Below are 21,126 nucleotides of genomic sequence, written 5' to 3'. Positions count from 1 at the left end.
AGTGAGGTTCCACAGGGATCAGTGTTGGGGCCTTGCTGTTAGAAGATAGATAATGATTTAGACTTGAATCTCAAGAAAAGTTAATCAGAAAGTTTGCAGATGCTATGAAAATTGGTATGGTGATAAATAGTAAGGATTACAGGAGGATATAAATGAGCTGATGAGTGACAAATTGAAATTCTATCCAAATAGGTGTGAGATGATATACTTGGACAGGTCAAAAAGGTAGTGGAATTGATGAACGGTAATAAGAAGAACCAAGGATCAGAGGGACCTTGGTGTGCGTGTCCATCAGTCTTTTAAGATACTAGGACAAATTGTTCAGATATGCCCTCCCTATACAAAACCATGCTGACTGTTCTTGTTATCTCACAACTGAAATCCTCTCACTTGCCAGTCGCCCATTTACCTGTGAACAGCCTCTCCCAATCAACTTTTGAAAATTCATGTCTAATACAGTCTAAATTGGCCTCGCTCCAATTTATAACTGGCATATGGGATACTTACTTTTAGTAGACAAGACTTGGAGTCTGAGAGCAGGGAGTATGCCTGAACTGTATAAAATGTTTGTGAAGTTAAAACTTTTGTATAGTTCTGGAATCTATATTGCATTGGAGAGACTGCAGAGCAGATTTACCAGGATGTTGCTTGGGCTGGAAAGTTTTGGTTATGAAGGGAATTGTTGTTTTTCTTGGACGTCCAGCGGAGACCAAGAAGATATTGAGATGTATAAAATGTAAGCATATAAAATGTATGCAAGGCATGAGGGTATCCCTTGGTAGAGGATCAGTGACCGGGGACATGGATTTAAGTTACAGTGCAGAACTTTAGAGGGGTTGTGAGGGGGAAAAAAACTTTTCACTCTATGATGAGAATATAGGACTCACTGCCTGTAAGGGTGTTAGACAGAAAAAGTATTTAGATGTATAGTCGCAGTGCCAAAGCACACAAGACTATGGGCCAAGTGCTGGAAAATGGGATGAGAATGAGAGGTGGCAGTTTTTGACTGGTAGACTCAATGGGCTGAAGGGCCTCTTTCTGTACTGTAGGCCTCTTATGACTCTAAACTTTCCTAATCACCGAACTCACCTACTCAGAATGGTTTTAGGATATAGTAGCAACACCATAGTCTTGCCAAACCATAGGGCTGCTCTCTCATGAGAGTGAGAGAATTGGTGGTGGTGGTGTGACCTGACTGTCACCATGCCTTAGGTGAGGGGATGAGGTTGAGAAGGAGTGACTTCATGGTAACCTCAATTAGTGCAGGAATTGAACCCATGCTGTTTGCAACACTCTGTATTGCAAACCCCCAACCATTCGGCCAACTGAGCTATCCAATCCCTATCAGGATAAGTCCTTTGAACAACACAACACAATTGGGAGCCAACCAGAGAGAAGGCTAAAGTAGGTGTGGTATTGTGCAATAAGGTAGGAATAATTGATGACCCTAGATAGCAGCAGTCATTTAATGATTGAATTTTACATTCGGTTTGATGGAAAATTGAATGCGTCCAGGACTTGTATTTTAAACCTAAATCAATAATTTTGCATATTTCAGTATTGTTCCTTTAGATCAGACAGTGGTATGTCTGAGGATTTCTTGGCTTGCATGAATAATGAATTTCTGTGGCTACCAGTCATCTAGGATATTGTTTGATGGTGACTGGCTGTTCTTATCATTTCTGCCTGATTTACTCAGACAACTAATGCAGACATGATGGGTGATATGGCTTCTTTCTGCACTGCAGCAATTGAGTTGCTCTTGAAATTCCTTGAGGTCTGTGTGGTTGACAGTCCTGATACTCAAATATTTTTCTCAACTTGCAGTGATTGCTGATTTCTATTGGAGCCACCTCCAGCACAAATAAGTAGCAAGTGTGTTTATGGTCTGTCCAGCATTTGTTGGTCATTACCTTAGTATGTGCAATACACATATCTGCTCAATTCCTGGTCTTGTCTATGGCATTGTCTGTAAGGTGCTAGTGCTTTGATCCTGGATGCATTGAAAATTTCTTTTGGCAGAAATGGATGCTAGTGACCACGAGATCGTGTTCAGCACACAGGATAAGAAGGCATTCACAGTTGCAACTCCATGCTTTGGAACAATGTTCAGCCAAAGAGTGTGGTTTACCCCTTCTGTGGTATTGAAATCACCAAGAAGTATGATATTTACCTTTGACAGTACAGCTGCCAAAATTTAGTTTTGTATGGAATAGTATCTCATACTTCACCTCATCTAGTCAGCTGCAATAATTTCAGCTCTTAAAAGAATCAGACATCAAGCTTTCAGCTTGACTGAGCTGCCAATCGAGCCATTCAAATGGACACAGTTCGAGGCACCCAAGACTCTTCTGCAGATGGGTTATCACTAACCATATGTGGGTGTGCTATTAATTTTTAAAGTATGGAGAGGGAGAAAACTGGTCCACAGATTCAAGTTCTAAATTGGGGCAAGGCGAATTTTGAATTAGTCAGGAGCTTGCAGGGATTGATTGGAGGAGTCTGTTTGCAGGTAAAGGGACCTCTGGCAAGTGGGAGGTCTTTAAAAGTGAGATAGCTAGAGTTCAAGGTCTACATGTTCCTGTGAGGATGAAGGGCAAGGTTGGCAAAAATAGGGAACCCTGGATGACAAGAGATATTGAGGCCTTTACCAGAAAAAAGGAGGAGGCATGGCTCAGGTACAGGCAACTGGGATCAAGGGAATCCCTGAAGGTATGTAGGAGTTTGCTGAAGAAGGAAATCAGAAGGGCAAAAAGGGCGCATGAGATAACCTTGGCTGAGAAGATTCGGTTCTCTAAGTATATTAAAGGAAAAAAATAACTAAAGAGAGAATAGGACCTCTCAATGACCAAAATGGACATGTATGTGTAGAACCACAGGAGCTGCGTGAGGTCCTCAATGAATATTTCTCCTGTTTACCGTGGAGAAAAACATGAAGACTTTGGAACTTGGGTAAGTTTAGTGGTGATACCTTGGGGATAGTCCATATCACAGTAGAGGAGATATTAGGATGTATGAAGGTGGATACATCTTGTGGTACTGACCAGATATATCCAAGAACACTGCAAAAGGCTAGAGAAGAAATTTATGGGGGCCCTGACTGATATTTTTGTATCGTCGGTAGCCATGGGGAGGTCTTGGGAGACTGGAGAATAGCCCTTATTCAAGAAGGACTGCAGAGAAAAACCTGGGAACTATAGATCAGTAAGCCTAACATCTGCGGTGGTAAGTTACTTGGGATGATTCTGAGAGATAAGATGTACTTGCATTTGGAAAGACAGGGTTTGATTAGGAGTAGTTAGCATGGCTTTGTGTATGGGAGATCATGCCTCACAAATTTGTCAGACTTCTTTGAAGTGACAGGAAGGTTGACAGGGCAGGGCAGTATATGTAGTCTGTATGGATTTCAGTAAGGCTTTTGATAAGGTTCCACATGGTAGGCTGCTCCGGAAGGTTCAACTGCATGGAATCTAGGGAAGCTGGCAAATAGAAACACAATTGGCTTGATGGTAGGAAGCAGAGGATGTTAGTGGAAGGATGTTTTTTGGATTGGAGGCCTGTGACTAGTGAAGTGCCTCGGGTCAGTGCTGGGCTCATTGCTCTTTGTTATCTATATCAATGATTTGGATGAAAATTTATAAGGCATGATTAATAAGATTGCAGGTAACACAAAAGTAGGTGGTATTGTGGACAGTGAAGAAGGTTATCAGAGATTGCCGGAGGATCTTGATCAGCTGGGGAAGTGGACTGAGAAATGGCAAATAGAGTTTAATATAGATAAATGTGAGGTCTTGCATTTTGGAAAGTCAAATCAAGGCAGGAGTTTCATGGTGAATGGTAGTAGGGCCTTGAGGAGTGTAGTTGAACTCCAAAGGTTCCTCTGTTCGGTTGCATGGTTCTCTGAAAGTGGAGTCACAGTTTGACAGGACAGTGACGAAGATTTTTGGCACACAGCCCTTCATCAGTCAGGGCACAGAGTAAAGAAGTTGGGAAGTTATGATGCAATTATACAGGTCATTCGTGAGGCTGCACTTGGAGTATTGTGTTCAGTTTTGGTCACCTTGCTATAGGAAGGATGTTATTAAACTGGAAAGAGTGCAAAATAAATTTGTAAGGATGTTGCCAGGACTCAACTGTCTGAGTTACAGGGAGAGGTTGGGCGGCACGATGGCACAGTGGTTAGCACTGCTGCCTCATAGCACCAGAGACCTGGGTTCAATTCCTGCCTCAGGCGACTGACTGCGTGGAGTTTGCACATTCTCCCCGTGTCTGCGTGGGTTTCCTCCAGGTGCTCCGGTTTCCTCCCACAGTCCAAAGATGTGCAGGTCAGGTGAATTGGCCATGCTAAATTGCCCGTAGTGTGAGGTAAGGGGTAGATGTAGGGGTATGGGTGGGTTGCGCTTCGGCGGGGCGGTGTGGACTTGTTGGGCCGAAGGGCCTGTTTCCACACTAATGTAATCTAATCTGATCTAAAGTAATCTAATCTAAACTAGGACTTTTTTTTTTAAGAGTGTAGGAAACTGAGGGGGGGAGCTTATCGAAGTGTATAAGATCAGGAGAAGCATGGAAAGGTGAATGCACTCAGTCTTTTTCCAGGATTGAGGATTAGAGGGCATCAATTTAAGGTTAGTAGGGAAAGAATAAAAGGGAAGGTGAGAGGCAACTTTTTTTACACAGAGGGTGGTACGCATGTGGAATGAGCTGCCAGTGGAAGTGGTTGAGGCAGGTACATGAGCAACATTTAAAATGCATTTGCATAAATACTTGGATTAAAAAAGGTTTAGAAGGATATGGGCCAAGTGCAGGGAAAGGGGGTTAGCGTGGATGGACATTTTAGTCGGTATGGACCAATTTAGGCCAAAGAGCCTGTCTCCGTGCTGTAGGACTCTAGGACTCTGACCTTGGAGAAATTGAGCCATTCCAGTAATTGTGTTGGATTCGAACAAAGCAAACTTGTAGCTGAATGCTTATCAGTTAGTCTCTGGTAACGTTTGATTCCCACTGTACTGTTTGCTGGATACAAAACTGACATTTCCAGCCTTCTAAAAGAAATATAGTCAGCAGACAAAAACCACAAATCAATATTAATCCCCATTTTCTTTTATAATACTTCGAGTGCTATGACAGGAGATGGGGAGAAGGCCAAAAGATAGAGGTGAATTTCTTGGCAATGAGTTCTCAGCATGGTTCTCACTTTTGTTCTGAGTCAGGTGGTGTTATTTTTAATCAAAAAACCCAACTTTGGTGCATATTCTGGACACACCCACTTATGTAGGAGAAATGCTGCATTTTCAGAGATGCCACCTTTCAGGTGAGGTACGTTAAGGTTTGATGTGACTACAATAAAACCTTGCATTTGTATCATGCACTTTACAGAGGATGGTTGGGATGTTTTTTGCAGTAAACATATTGATGCCCCCATTACACTCCCTGCCCATAAACCCTCCCCATCACACCTGGCTTCAATACCCTGCCTGGTTGAATAAAACCACCCACTCTGCTACTATAAGAATCCTAGGACATCACTGAAGCACAGCATTAAATGAGTACTTTGATTCTGTTTTTACAAATTAGAAGATGTGTTGGAATATTGCATGGAATTCTGGTCTCCTGCCTATCGGAAAGATGTTGTGAAACTTGAAAGGGTTCAGAAAAGATTTACAAGGATGTTGCCAGGGTTGGAGGATTTGAGCTATAGGGAGTGACTGAACAGGCTGGGGCTGTTTTTTTCCTGGAGTGTCGGAGGCTGAGGGCTGACCTTATAGAGCTTTACAAAATTATGAGGGGCATGGATAGGATAAATAGACAGTATTTTCCCTGGGGTTGGCGAGTCCAGAATTAGAGGGCATAGGTGTAGGGTGAGAGGGGAAAGATATATAAGAGACAACTTTTTCACGCAGAGGGTGGTATGTGTATGGAATGAGCTGCCAGAGGATGTGGCGGAGGCTGGTACAATTGCAACATTTAAAAGGCATTTGGATGGGTATATGAATAGGAAGGGTTTGGAGGGATATGGGCTGGGTGCTGGCAGATGGGACTAGATTGGGTTGGGATATCTGGTCGGCATGGACAGGTTGGACCGAAGGGTCTGTTTCCATGCTGTACATCTCAATGACTCTATGATGTCAATGGCCTCGCTGAAAATGTGGATAGTGAGCAACTGTGCAGTTATAGACATAGATACGGAAGTTGTGCTAAAAAGGTAGAGTAGTCACCAGGCCTTGTTAGGATGCATCCTAGATTGCTGATAGAGGTAAGAGAGCAAATCGTGGAGCCATTGCTAGAACTTTTCCAGGCCTTTCTGAACGTAGGATTAGTCCCAGGGAATTGGAGGATTGCAAATGTGATGGTGTTTTTTAAGCCAATGGATATTACAGGAAATTATAGACGTGTCAGCTTGACAGCAACAGTGGGAAAAATGATCATGGCCATAATTCAGGATAAGATAAATACACTCCTTTGAGAAAAATAAGTTAATACTAGACAGCCAACATGACTTTGTCAAAGGCAGATCCTGTCTGACAAATTTAATTGAGTTCTTTGAGGTGATGCAGGCAGTAAATGAGGGTAGTGCTGTGGATGTTGTATATTAGATTTTCAGAAAGCATTGGTATTGGTGCCACATGCAGGTTGGTTTGAAGTTTTTGGGATTAATCGATCCTTAGCAGCATGTGTTAGAAGTTAGCTAAAAGACAGGAAATAGATGGTAGGCATAAAATGGGCTTTTCAGACTGGAGACTAATTGAAAGTGATGTTCCCCAGGGATCGGTGTTGGGACTTTTGCTTTTATTTTTGATTTTATGTAACAATTTGGAGAGGAGTGGTGAGGGCACAATCTCTAAATTTGCAGATGATACAAAAGCTACAGAGAATAGTGAATTCTGAGCATGATGCTGAATGACTTCAGAGAGATATTGACCTGTTGGGTGAATGGGCATACACCCAGCAGATGAACTTTAATGAAGGGAAATGTGAGGTAATGCAATTTGGTAAAAGGGACATTGAGAGACAATACAGGCTCAGTAGTACAATTTTTGAAGGGAATTCAGGAGCAGAGGGACTCCGGTTTCAAGTGCATAATTCTCTGAAGGTGGCTATGCAAGGTGAAACAGTTAAGACTTTTATAGGATCCTTGTATTTATAAGTATAAGTAAAGGAATAGAATATAAAAGCAAAGAACTGCTCTCCCTCCTATTGGAAGGATGTTATGAAACTTGTAAATCTTTTCTGAAACTTGTAAACCTCTTCTGAACCTTTTCAAGGATGTTGACAGAGTTGGAGGAATTGGGCTATAGGGAGAGTCTGAAAAGGCTGGGGCTGCTTTCCCTCGAGCGTCGGAGCCTGAGGGGTGACCTTATAGAGGTTTATAAAATCATGAGGGGCATGGATAGGATAAATAGACAAGGTCTTTTCCCTGGGGTGGGGGAGACCAGAACTAGAGGGCGTAGGTTTAGGGTGAGAAGGGGAAGATATATATAAAAGAGACCTAAGGGGCAGCTCTTCCATGCAGAGTGTAGTGTGTGCATGGAACGAGCTGCCAGAAGAAGTGGTGGAGGCTGGTACAATTACAGCATTTAAAAGGCATCTGGATGGATAAATGAATAGGAAGGGATTAGAGGGATATGGTCCAAGTGTTGCCAAATGGGACGAGATTAGGTTAGGATATCTGGTTGACATGGACAAGTTAGACCGAGAGGTCTGTTTCTGTGCTATACATCTCTGACTCTAAGTGATACTACACCTCTATCAGTCATTGGTCAGACCACATGTGGAGTATTATTTTCTGTTCTGGGCATTTGAAGGATGTTCAAGCCCCCTTGAGAGTGAAAAGGAGCTTTGCTAGAATGATACCAAGAATGAGGAGTTTAGAAACTAGGAAAGATTGGAGGAATTGGGCTTATTTTCCTTGGAACAGAGAAGATTAAGAAATGGCCTTTTTAAAGTGTTCAAAATTGTGAACAGTTTTGACAGGGTAAAGAAAGATATTTATTTCCACTGGTTGGTATGTCAGTAACCAGGGGTCACGATTTCAGGATTGTCAGCGAGTAAGATGAGGAGTAACGTCTTTACTCAGAGTTGTTAGGATTTGGAATGTTTGGGAGAGTGCTAGAAGGGGATTCGATTGGAGGTTTTAAAAGTAATTATTTTAGTCCGCTGGGGTATTAGGGCTGGAGAATGGGACTAATTCTCGGTAGTTCTTTCAGGAGCCAGTATAGACATGATCGGTTGAATGGCCTCCTTTCTACTATAAAACTCTATGACTTGAGGATGCTACAAAGAACAGTGTTCAGTTTTTTTTTCCCAGCAACTATGGAATTGGCCTTTGCATTCTTGGCAAAGAAAAATCTAACAATAGTTTCAATTCTACAGGAGATTAAATTGTAGTTTCTGATGAAGTTGTGATGCCCCCATTGATATCTCATTAATCAATGTCAGGACACACATGAAGGCCAGCCTTTTACACGTGATAAGGAGCCGATGTTAACATCCAACTTCTAAATACTGTTAGCTATGGAACTGCCTTTGCAAACTACTGCTTTCAGAAGAGGAAAATAACAGAAGATTGCTTAAAGTACAAAAGAAAATTTTTAAAAGAAATAATCCTAATGCTATGTGTATATCACACTATATGGGTTAAGTGCATTGAGAATGTTTTGGGATTTGACATTTCATGTGATTCTTACAATTCCAATATAAATGATCTTCCTCCTCCACATATTAGGGCCTTTCAGCCCCTTGAGACTTTCCCACTATTCAGTTGAATAATGGCTGGTCTGTCTTATAACTTAGTATCTGTCTTGATTCTATATTCTTATAACAACTTCCTAAGGAAAATGTATCAAGCTTAGTCTTGAATTGCTTTAACAGTTTTGAGGAGGACTGGGTTCTGAATTTCCACTATGCTTTGCACGAAGCAATAGTCTCTTACTGCCAAGCTGTGCAGCTATTTATTTTTACTTGTTAGTGGAATTTGGGTGTTGTTAACAATTCCTAATGTTATAATGGCTCTGGGGTCATGTATAGGCTGAACCAGATACATTTCACAGATTTTCTTCCCTGAAGGATATTAGTAAACCATGTGGATATTTTCAAAAAACAGAAATTCCTGGACAAATTATTCTGAAGAAGTGTCACTAGACACACAGCATTGACTCTGCTTTCTCTGTGCAGGTTCTTGCAGACCTGCTGAGTTTCTACAGCAATTCCTGTTTTTGTTTCAGATTTCATGCATCTTTGTTTTAGGTATTTGCAGCTGTGATTGCATGGTCACCAATAGGCTGGCATTTTTTTCAAACTCCAGATATGTAATAAATTCAAATATCAACATCTGCCATGATGGGATTTGAACCAATCATCCTTAACGTTAGCTTGAGATTTTGGATTATTAGTCCAGTGACATTACTGCTATGACGATGTGGGTGTACTGTACCTTTTTGAGAGAGTTAAAAGCAACAGAACTACCTGACAGAACCAAGTGTTCTGAAAAAAAAGTGTAACATTTGGTGGAACAACTTGATAGGCCAGTTGACTGGAAATGACAAGAGATTTGAATTAGGCCAAACAGTTTACGTTATGTCCCGAAAACAAACATACCAAACTCCAATCCAGTTTGAATTTAGTACATTGACAATCTTAAAAGCCAATGACATGATCTGATGCTTTGGGATATAAGACTGGGGAAAATTGAACAGTTGAGAAGAGAACTGCCAAGTCGACAACATCTGCACACTGCCCAGAAATAGCCCTCTTAAAAGGTAGCTTTATCGATCAGTAACCTGTGAAGTAGAATCCCCAAGAAGAAGGAAAGAAGACCGAAAAACTGAGAAGAACGAAAGCTGCCTGGTTTTGTAAATCATAGTCAGGAGTTTTATCGGACTAGTATTATAGAAGGGAAGGTAAAAGAAAACTTAGAGTGAGGACTTGTAAATAACTGATAGTTAATTATGTTCTGTTATACTTTAAGAAATAAAGTTGTTAATTGTTACCTTAAATAGTTCTTGGTCACGCTCATTTTTACAGATTACTGCACAGGATATATATTTTGTGTTCTTAGTTTTAAATTAAGCACAATTGTTTACCTCGTGTCATAACAATTACCACTACCTCACTGATTGAAATTAAACTTGATTAAGTTCCCAAGCTGTACATTAAATTACCTGGGGATTTTTTATTCTAAAATGTTTTAAACCAACTGAATGATTTTAACAGTAACTATATTTTAGCATTAAGATATTACTGCACCAAAGACTTGTGCATGCAGGCAAGTACTCAAGCTTCCATTCCCTAAGGCTAAAAAGTCATGCAAAGTTGTTCACGCTGGCTCCACTTCTCTACATAAGTGCTATACTGGTTTTAACACACCGTTCATCACATAATTACAGTCTGAAATGCTCTACGCATCTCTAGACATAAGAACTTACAAATTAGGAGTGAGAGTAGGTCATTTGGTCCCTCAAGCCTGCACCTACAATTAAGGTCGTGTCTGATCTGATTGCTCCCCATTTCCATGTAAACTTTTACACTCTTAATCACCAAAAAATCTATCTACTTCTGCCTTTAAAAAATACAAAGACTCTGCTTCCTTTTGTGGAAGAGATTTCCAAAAGATCATGGTCCTCTGTTACCAAAAAACGCTCTTTGTCATGTGCTTTAAATGGGTGACCCCCCCCCCCCCCCCCATTTTTAAACAGTAACCCCTGAATCTCCCACATGAGGCAACATCTTTTCCATGTACACCCTGTCAAAAACCCTCAGGATCCCACATGTTTCGATCAAGTTGTCTCTTACGTTTTGAAACTTCAGTGGGTGCAAGCCTAGTCTGTCCAACTTTCCCTCCTAATACAACTCAGGTATATTTCAGGTATTAGAATGTTTTCAGGACAGTTTGTTAGAATCGTACATGTGGGAACTAACCAGAGAGCATATAATGCTACACCTGATATGGTGCAATGAATAAGATTAAATAATGACCTCCGAAGGTGGCAGCAATCATGCAATGATTTGAATTTTACATTCGTTTTGGAGAGCAGAGTGAATCCAAGACTACTATTTTAAACTTGATTTATGAGGGTATGAAAGCATAGCTAACTGAAGTGGACTGGCAAATTAGGGCAAAGGATAGGTCAATTGACATGCAGTAGCAGACATTTAAAGAGGTATTTTAGAATAAAATGTGAAAGAAAAGTTCCAAGGGAGGACCCACTGTCTGTAGATAACTAGAATGGTTAAAGATAATATCAAATTCAAATACAACATATCACTGTACAAAGATGATTGGCAGATCAGGTGTTTACACAGTCGATTGAAAAAGAAGAGTGACAAAAAGGTTAATAAGGACAGAAAAAATAAAGTGCCAGAGAAACTTGGCTAGAGATGTAAAGATTTAAACAAGTCCTATAGAAAGAATCTGAGGAATTAGTCATAGTTTAAAAAGGATGACAGATTAATTGAAAAGGAGTTTGCATCAGTCTTCACTACAGAGGATACAAAGTACATCCCAGAATAACTCCATCAGGAAATGAAAAGAAGGGAGCAACTCAAGAAAATTAGAATGACCAGGGAAATTATGTTATGCAAATTTTGGAGTTATAGTCCAATAAATTCCTGAATCCTTATGGACTTCATTGGTTTTAATTTTCCAAAATTGCCTTGATAGGGGTAAGCGAAATTCCTTTATAAGACAGCAAATATATATATTTTTAATTTAAAAAGGCATGGAGACATAAAGCAGAAACTCCAGGCCAATAAGCTTAACATGTACCGAAAATGCTTGCAGCAATTATTAAATACATGACAGTTGACAAATAAATTCGAAGTAATCAGGCAGTCAGCGGCAGCCGAGGAAATGGAGATCCTGTGCCACCACCTGATGCCTGGAGGAAGAACGCCTCATCTTTCGCCTCTGAACACTTCAACTCCATGGCATCAATGTGGACTTCACCAGTTTCATCATTTCCCCTTCCCCCCCACCTCACCCCAGTTCCAAATGTCCAGCTCAGTATCATCCCCATGACCTGTTCTACCGGTCTATCTTCTTTTCCACCTATCCACTCCACCCTCCTCTCTGACCTATCACCTTCATCCCATCCCCATCCACATTGTACTCTTTGCTACCTTCCTCCACCCTCCTCGCTGACCTATCACCTTCATCCTCACCCCCACTCACCTATTGTACTCTATGCTACTTTCTCCCCACCACCACCCTCCTCTCATTTATATCTCCACCCTTCAGGCTCTCTGCCTGTATTCCTGATGAAGGGCTTTTGCCCGAAACATCGATTTTCCTGCTCTTTGCCTCGGAGGCCTCCAAGATAATCTTCCGGTCCAGGGTCCGCTCCGTGGAGAAGGATGAGACGTGCTCACATTTCTTCTTCCAGAAGGTGCACAAAGAGAGGTCCATGCTCTGCAGCCTGAAGGAAGAAGATGGCTCGATAACGTCATCTCAGGCTGAAGTAATGAGGATCAGCAAATCCTTCTATGCCAGTCTGTATGACGCGAAGCCAACCAACAGCGTGGCCTCCCAGTCGTCCCTGTCCTCTATCACAGAGGTCTTAGATGACAGAACACGGGAGAGGCTGGACCAGCCGCTATCTCTGGACGAGCTGACCAAGGCCCTCGAGTCCTTCGAAAAGAATACAACTCCCAGAAGCAACGGCTTACTGGTCGAGCTCTATTCCGCTCTGTGGGACTAGATTGGCCAGGACCTGCTGGAGGTGTATGTCAGCATGCTTCGGGCAGGTACCATGAGTGAATCCATGAGGAAAGGCATCATCACCCTCATCTACAAGCGGAAGGGGGAGAGGGAGGAACTCAGAAATTGGAGACCAATCTCACTGTTGAATGCGGATTAAAAATTTTGTCAAAGGTTATCGCCAAGCAGGTCAGGTCTGCTCTGGGGTCGGTGATTCATCCTGACCAAACCTGTGCTCCACCGGGCAGGAAAATCGCTGAGAGTCTCAGGGATACAATCGCCTACATGCAGGACAGAGGGTTGGACACCTGCTTCATCAGCCTGTACCAGGAGAAAGCCTTTGACAGGATATCACACACGTATATGAGAGATGTTCTCTCCAAAATGGGCTTTGGGGAGGGAATCTGCAATTGGATCAGACTGCTCTACGCCAACATTATCAGTGCAGTCTCAATCAATGGGTGGGAATCCGATAGCTTCCCAGTCAGATCTGGAGTCAGGCAGGGCTGCCCTCTCTCTCCTGCCTTGTTTGTGTGCTGCATTGAGCCATTTGCTGAGTCCATCAGGAAGGATGCGAGTTTGAGGGGGGTGACTATTCCTGGCAGCGGGGGCCTGTAGGTTAAGGCCTTCCTGTACGTGGATGACGTTGCAGTTTTCTGCTCTGATCCGCTGTCCGTGCACAGACTCATGTGCATATGTGACCAGTTCGAACGGGCCTCAAGGGCCAAGGTAAACTGAGGCAAGAGCGAGGCTGTGCTCTTCGGGAACTGGGCCGACCAATCCTTGATCCCCTTCACCGCCAGGACCGACCACCTGAAGGTGCTGGGTATTGGTATGGGGGGGGGCTGAGGGGTGTGCCAAGTCTTGGGAGGAGCGTATCAGCAAAGTGAGGCAGAAACTGGGCAGATGGAATCTATGGTCGCTCTCCATCGCAGGAAAAAAACCTGGTCATCAGGTGTGAGGCACTGTCATTGTTGTCATACATGGCACAGGTCTGGCCTATTCCCAGAACCTGTGTCACTGCAGTCACCCGGGCCATCTTCCAATTTATATGGAGATCAAAGATGGACCAGGTCCGAAGGGACTCGATGTATAAAGATCTGGGCAACGGGGGAAAAAACACACCCAATGCCACCCTCACCCTGAAGGCCACTTTTGTGTGTGGCTGCATCAAGCTGTGCGTGGATCCCTGGTAGGCAAACACCAAGTGTCACTACGTACTGAGGGTCTACCTGTCCGCGGTGTTGCGAAGGATGGGCCTGGCCTCTGCCTTGGAACACTCTGACTAGTTGGACCGTTCCGTAACACCTGTCCTTCGTGAAGAAGTTTATGGAAAAAAACACCGTTACCAGAAGTCCATCAGGAAGTGGTCAGCACGTAGTGTCCTTGAGACCCTTCGGGAAAAGGAGAGGGCGGATCCTATCAAGCGGTTCCCTGAGCAGACTGTCAAAGCCATTTGGCAGAATGCCTCATCGCCAGAACTTTCCAACAAGCACCAAGACATGGCCTGGCTGGTGGTGAGAACAGCTCTGTCTGTGAGATCCTTTATGCACGCCCGGACTCTCTGCCGCACCGCACGCTGCCCTCGAAGCGGCTGCAGAGGTGACGAGACTGTCTCATACCTCCTTCTGGAATGTGCCTATGCAGAAGAAGTCTGGAGGGGAATGTAGTGGTGTTTGTCGAGGTTCGTCCCGAACAGCTCCGTAACACAGGACTCCGTGCTGTACGGCCTGTTCCCCGGGATGCACACTGAGATGAACATCAACTGTGCCTGGAGGATCATCAACTGAGTGAAGGACGCTCTCTAGACGGTCCGAAACCTGTTGATTTTCCAGCTGAAGGAGTTAACCCCGACTGAATGTTGCAGACTGGCACATTCCAAGGTCCAGGACTACATATTGAGGGACGTGCTGAAGCTTGGGGCAGCTGCTGCCAAGGCGCAGTGGGGAAAAACCACCGTGTAACATCTGCCTGCCTAAGAAGAACAGGGGGCCCACCCTGTCATTTGGGCTCTGCTGACGCCTCAGCAGAAGAGCTGGATAATAAATGCACAGACTTGTATATAGGAAAAATAAATTTTGATGTCTGTATGTAAAGAAATGTAATGTGTGCACAAGAATGGCATAACCAATGGTAAAGAGATCCAAATAATTTTATGGATAAAGTATATTTTTGAAAAAAAACTTTCCTGCTCCTCGGATGCTGCCTGAACTGCTGTGCTTTTCCAGCACCACTCTACTCCAGAATCTGGTTTCCAGCACCTGCAGTCATTGTTTTTACCTTGATGATAATCCAGCACTATCCGAAGCCTTCTGTATAATTCATGTCGCCAGGTGCACAAAGAAAGTTCTGTTCATCACGAACAAACTCCTGTATAGAGTCATGGAGATGTACAGCATGGAAACAGACCCTTCAGTCCAAACCGTCCATGCTGACCAGATATCCCAACCCAATCTAGTCCCACTTGCCAGCACCCGGCCCATATCCCTCCAAATCCTTCCTATTCATATACCCATCCAAATGCCTCTTAAATGTTGCAATTGTACCAGCCTCCACCACATCCTCTGGCAGCTCATTCCATACACGTACCGCCCTCTGTGTGGAAAAGTTGTCCCTTAGGTCTCTTTTATATCTTTCCCCTCTCACCCTAAACCTATGCCCTCTAGTTCTGGACTCCCCGACCCCAGGGAAAAGACTTTGTCAATTTATCCTATCTATGCCCCTCATAATTTTGTAAACCTCTATAAGGTCACCCCTCAGCCCCCGACGCTCCAGTGAAAACAGCCCCAGCGTGTTCAGTCTCTCCCTGTAGTTCAGATCCTCCAATCCTGGCAACATCCTTGTAAATCTTTTCTGAACCCTTTCAAGTTTTACAACATCTTTCCGATAGGAAGGAGACCAGAATTGCACGCAATATTCCAACAGTAGCCTAACCAATGTCCTGTACAGCCACAACATGACCTCCCAACTCCTGTACTCAATACTCTAACCAATAAAGGAAAGCATACCAAACGCCTTCTTCACTATCCTATCTACCTGCGACTCCACTTTCAAGGAGCTATGAACCTGCACTCCAAGGTCTCTTTGTTCAACAACACTCCCGAGGACCTTACCATTAAGTGTATAAGTCCTGCTAAGGTTTGCTTTCCCAAAATGCAACACCTCGCATTTATCTAAATTAAACTCCAACTGCCACTTCTCAGCCCATTAGCCCATCTGGTCCAGATCCTGTTGTAATCTGAGGTAACCATCTTCGCTGTCCACTACACCTCCAATTTTGGTGTCATCTGCAAACTTACTAACTGTACCTCTTATGCTCACATCCAAATAATTTATGTAAATGACAAAAAGTAGAGGGCCCAACACCGATCCTTGCGGCACTCCACTGGTCACAGGTCTCCAGTCTGAAAAACAACCCTCCACCACCACCCTCTGTCTTCTACCTTTGAGCCAGTTCTGTATCCAAATGGCTAGTTCTCCCTTTATTCCATGAGATCTAACCTTGCTGATCAGTCTCCCATGGGGAACCTTGTCGAACGCCTTACTGAAGTCCATATAGATCACATCTACTGCTCTGCCCTCATCAATCATCTTTGTTACTTCTTCAAAAAACTCAATCAAGTTTGTGAGACATAATTTTCCACGCACAAAGCCATGTTGATTATCCCGAATCAGTCCTTGCCTTTCCAAATACATGTACATCCTGTCCCTCAGGATTCCCTCCAACAACTCATCCACCACTGAGGTCAGGCTCACCGGTCTATAGTTCCCTGGCTTGTCTTTACCTCCCTTCTTAAATAGTGGCACCACATTTGCCAACCTCCAGTCTTCTGGCACCTCACCTGTTGACTATCGATGATACAAATATCTCATCACGAGGCCCAGCAATCACTTCTTTGGCTTCCCACAGAGTTCTCGGGTACACCAGATCAGGTCCTGGGGATTTATCCACCTTTAACCATTTCAAGACATCCAGCACTTCCTCCTCTGTAATCTGGACATTTTGCAAGATGTCACCATCTATTTCCCTACATTCTATATCTTCCATATCCTTTTCCACAGTAAATACTGATGCAAAATTTCCCCCATTTTCTGTGGCTCCACACAAAGGCCGCCGTGCTGATCTTTGAGGGATTAGTGGTGCTGGAAGAGTACAGCAGTTCAGGCAGCATCCAACGAGCAGCAAAATCAACGTTTCGGGCAAAAGCCCTTCATCAGGAATAAAGGCAGTGAGCCTGAAGCATGGAGAGATAAGCTAGAGGAGGGTGGGGGTGGGGAGAGAGTAGCATAGAGTACAATGGGTGAGTGGGGGAGGAGATGAAGGTGATAGGTCAAGGAGGAGAGGGTGGAGTGGATAGGTGGAAAAGAAGGTAGGCAGGTCGGACAAGTCAAGGAGACAGTAACTGAGCTGGAAGTTTGAAACTAGGATGAGGTGGGGGAAGGGGAAATGAGGAAGCTGTTGAAGTCCACATTGATGCCCTGGGGTTGAAGTGTTCCGAGGCGGAAGATGAGGCGTTCTTCCTCCAGGCGTCTGGTGGTGAGGGAGCGGCGGTGAAGGAGGCCCACGACCTCCATGTCCTCGGCAGAGTGGGAGGGGGAGTTGAAATGTTGGGCCACAGGGCGGTTTGGTTAATTGGTGCGGGTGTCTCGGAGATGTTCCCTAAAGCGCTCTGCTAGGAGGTGCCCAGTCTCCCCAATGTAGAGGAGACCACATCGGGAGCAACGGATACAATAAATGATATTGGTGGATGTGCAGGTGAAACTTTGATGGATGTGGAAGGCTCCTTTAGGGCCTTGGATAGAGGTGAGGGAGGAGGTGTGGGCACAGGTTTTACAGTTCCTGCGGTGGCAGGGGAAAGTGCCAGAATGGGAGGGTGGGTCGTAGGGGGGTGTGGACCTGACCAGGTAGTCAGGGAGGGAACGGTCTTTGCGGAAGGCGGAAAGGGGTGGGGAGGGAAATATATCCCTGGTGGTGGGGTCTTTTTGGAGGTGGCGGAAATGTCGGTAGATGATTTGGTTGATGCGAAGATTTGTAGGGTGGAAGGTGAGCACCAGGGGCGTTCTGTCCTTGTTACGGTTGGAGGGGTGGGGTCTGAGGGCGGAGGTGCGGATGTGGACGAGATGCGTTGGAGGGCATCTTTAACCACGTGAGAAGGGAAATTGTGGTCTCTAAAGAAGGAGGCCATCTGGTGTGTCCTATGGTGGAACTGGTCCTCCTGGGAGCAGATATGGTGGAGGCGGAGAAATTGGGAATACGGGATGGCATTTTTGCAAGAGATAGGGTGGGAAGAGGTGTAATCCAGGTAGCTGTGGGAGTCGGTGGGTTTGTAAAAAATGTCAGTGTCAAGTTGGTCGTCACTAATGGAGATGGAGAGGTCCAGGAAGGGGAGCAAGGTGTCAGAGATAGTCCAGGTAAATTTAAGGTCAGGGTGGAATGTGTTGGTGAAGTTGATGAATTGCTCAACCTCCTCGCGGGAGCACGAGGTGGCGCCAATGCAGTCATCAATGTAGCGGAGGAAGAGGTGGGGAGTGGTGCCGGTGTAATTACGGAAGATCAACTGTTCTACATAGCCAACAAAGAGACAGGCATAGCTGGGGCCCATACGTGTGCCCATGGCTACGCCTTTGGTCTGGAGGAAGTGGGAGGATTCAAAGGAGAAATTGTTAAGGGTGAGGACCAGTTCGGCCAAAGGAATGAGAGTGTCAGTGGAAGGGTACTGTTGGGGACGTCTGGAGAGGAAAAAACGGAGGGCTTGGAGGCCCTGGTCATGGCGAATGGAGGTGTAGAGGGATTGGATATCCATGGTGAAGATAAGGCATTGGGGGCCGGGGAAACGGAAGTCTTGGAGGAGGTGGAGGGCGTGGGTGGTGTCTTGAACGTATGTGGGGAGTTCCTGGACTAGGGGGGATAGGACAGTGTCAAGGTAGGTAGAGATGAGTTCGGTGGGGCAGGAGCATGCTGAGACAATGGGTCGGCCAGGGTGGTCAAGCTTGTGGATCTTGGGAAGGAGGTAGAACCGGGCAGTGCGGGGTTCCCGGACTATGAGGTTGGAAGCTGTGAGTCGAGATCTCCTGAGGTGATGAGGTTCTGTACGGTCTGGGAGATGATGGTTTGGTGATGGGGGGTGGGGTCATGGTCGAGGGAGCAGTAGGAAGAGGTGTCCTCGAGTTGGCGTTTGGCTTCAGCGATGTAGAGGTCAGTGCGCCAGACTACCACTGCGCCCCCTTTATCCGCTGGTTTGATGGTGAGGTTGGGATTGGAGCAGAGGGATTGGAGGGCTGCGCGTTTTGAGGGTGAGAGGTTGGAGTTGGGGAGGGTGGACGACAGGTTGAGGCGGTTAATGTCCCGGCGGCAGTTGGAAATGAAGAGGTCGAGGGCAGGTAATAGGCCAGCGTGGGGTGTCCAGGTGGATGCAGTGTGTTGGAGGTGGGCGAAGGGGTCTTCGGAAGGTGGGCGGCAGTCCTGATTGTGAAAGTAAGCTCGGAGGCGGAGGCGACGGAAGAATTGTTCGATGTTACGTCGTGTATTAAATTCATTGATGCGTGGACGGAGGGGGATGAAGGTGAGTCCTTTGCTGAGGACTGATCGTTCGTCCTCAGTGAGTGGGAGGTCTGGGGGGATGGTGAAAACTCGGCAGGGCCGGGAGCTAGGATCTGGTGTGGGTGTAGAGCTGGGAGTGGGGTTGGAGCCAGTACCTGGAGTGGGTGTGATGGTGGGGGGAATGGGGGTGGAGGCATAAGCTGGGGTGATGTTGCCCTTGGGGTTCTGGGGTGTGGGGATAGTGACAGTGGGGTCTGTGGGGGGCGTGTCAGCAGAATGCAGGTGAGTGGCGCTGGTGGAGGCGGAAGTGGTGGTGATCATGGCAGTAGGGGTGGCGGGAGTCACTGAGCATGTGGCATCAGCGATGATGTGAAGGTCAGAAGTGGCTGTGGGAGTGGCCATGATGTGGGCGGAAGTGACAGGGGCCCTATTCTCTCCCTAGTTACCCTTTTGTCCTTAATGTATTTGTAAAAACCCTTTGGATTCTCCTTAATTCTATTTGCCAATGCTATCTCATGTCCCCTTTTTGCCCTCCTGATTTCCCTCTTAAGTATACTCCTACTTTCTTTATACTTTTCTAAGGATTCACTCGATCTATCCTGTATCTTTGTTAATTCCACAGAACCAGTCAATGTTCCATTCTTAAAAAGAGCCACTGGACCCGAAACGTTAACTCTGCTTTGTCTCCACAGATGCTGCCAGACCTGATTAATTTTTTCAGCAATTGCTGTTTTTTTCTGATTTCCAGCATTTACAATTCTTTGTTTTTCCTCCTTTGTTTAATGTTTCATTCGTGTTTGTTTATTGAAACCCAAGAGCAATGTAGGTTAAAGGGCGCCGGGTTTAGCAAAACCGAAAGGAGGAACTTCCCGTTGTCTAGAATCTATCGGGGAAGTACATAAGAAACTGCCGCCCCAACGCTATCTTAGATACGTTTTCCTTCATTTCCTGTAAATGGATCAGTGGGTTTTGAGGTCCCGGGGGTGGGTAGGCAACTGAACAGTTTGTGAATTAATAATACTGACTTAGATCCTTGCTTTAGCATTGTGACTTCATGTATTATTGTAAAGAGCATTCATGGCGCTGCGATTTTCTGCGCTGGCTTTATTCAATTCGCTTGCTGACACGCCTCAAATAGTAAGAGAGCTGAGAATCGAACCTCGTTAAGTTTCGATTTACATCTCGCATGGAGCTCACGTCTCTCAGATTCTGATTCTTGGAACCCTCTCCCTATATAACAATGATCAGGGTGAGCCAGACATCTCATGACTGGGATTTAAATGTCAAGTCGTTTTCTCAAAGAAAATGTGACTCAATTTCATCACTCTCAAGGTCAGTGAGTAATTTTATTTGTCCAGAACGGTGCATCCTTTTAGAATTTTGATCACATCCCACAGATGAATCCGATCATTCCTGAGGCATTCAGAAATTAATGGCACTACCACCCGACTTACATCACTGCAGTCACATGACATTATTTTAATTATGCAACTCTCACGTTTATTCTTACATATGAATTATTACTGCCACTCAGACTCCTTTGCTAGGATCCTGAACTCTGATTATATATCCTGATTATATATTCTGAACTCCTGAATATATCTGCCCACACTGCATCTGTTAAACAAGGACATAGTATGATTTTTATATTTTAATGAATTGGCTAATTAAATGACCAGAACAGGCATCAGTCCAAATGGGAGAAAAATCAATTCATAAAGGACAGCAATACAAAACACTCAGGCAATCGTGTACATCAGCTAGATTTGCAATGTTAAAACTGGTAACCATAAGTGCCCAGCTAGAAAGTAAAAACCTGAAATCAAATATCTCAATCATAACAAGTCTATATCCCAGAGTGGTGCCATTCAATTCTGCATTTTATGTCTATTCT

General features: G+C 44.7%; 1 protein-coding gene across 2 annotated transcripts in view; it reads left to right on the top strand.

The window, feature by feature from the left end:
• Nucleotides 1-21,126, top strand: part of map3k8 (mitogen-activated protein kinase kinase kinase 8) — a 65,339-nt gene that overhangs the window by 10,080 nt on the left and 34,133 nt on the right. The window contains exon 1 of one of the 2 annotated variants that reach the window (XM_072576051.1): nt 20,237-20,564. The exons of the other annotated variant lie outside the window; for it this stretch is intronic. Coding sequence (XP_072432152.1) covers nt 20,473-20,564 — 92 coding nt within the window. The 5' untranslated portion in view covers nt 20,237-20,472. Of the gene's footprint in view, nt 1-20,236; nt 20,565-21,126 lie in introns of those variants that run through there. 2 annotated transcript variants of the gene reach the window in all.

The sequence above is a fragment of the Chiloscyllium punctatum genome, chromosome 8 (assembly GCF_047496795.1).
Source record: "Chiloscyllium punctatum isolate Juve2018m chromosome 8, sChiPun1.3, whole genome shotgun sequence".
Taxonomy (NCBI): domain Eukaryota; kingdom Metazoa; phylum Chordata; class Chondrichthyes; order Orectolobiformes; family Hemiscylliidae; genus Chiloscyllium; species Chiloscyllium punctatum.
Note: the sequence above shows the minus strand (reverse complement) of the source record. Positions and strands in the feature narration are given on the sequence as shown.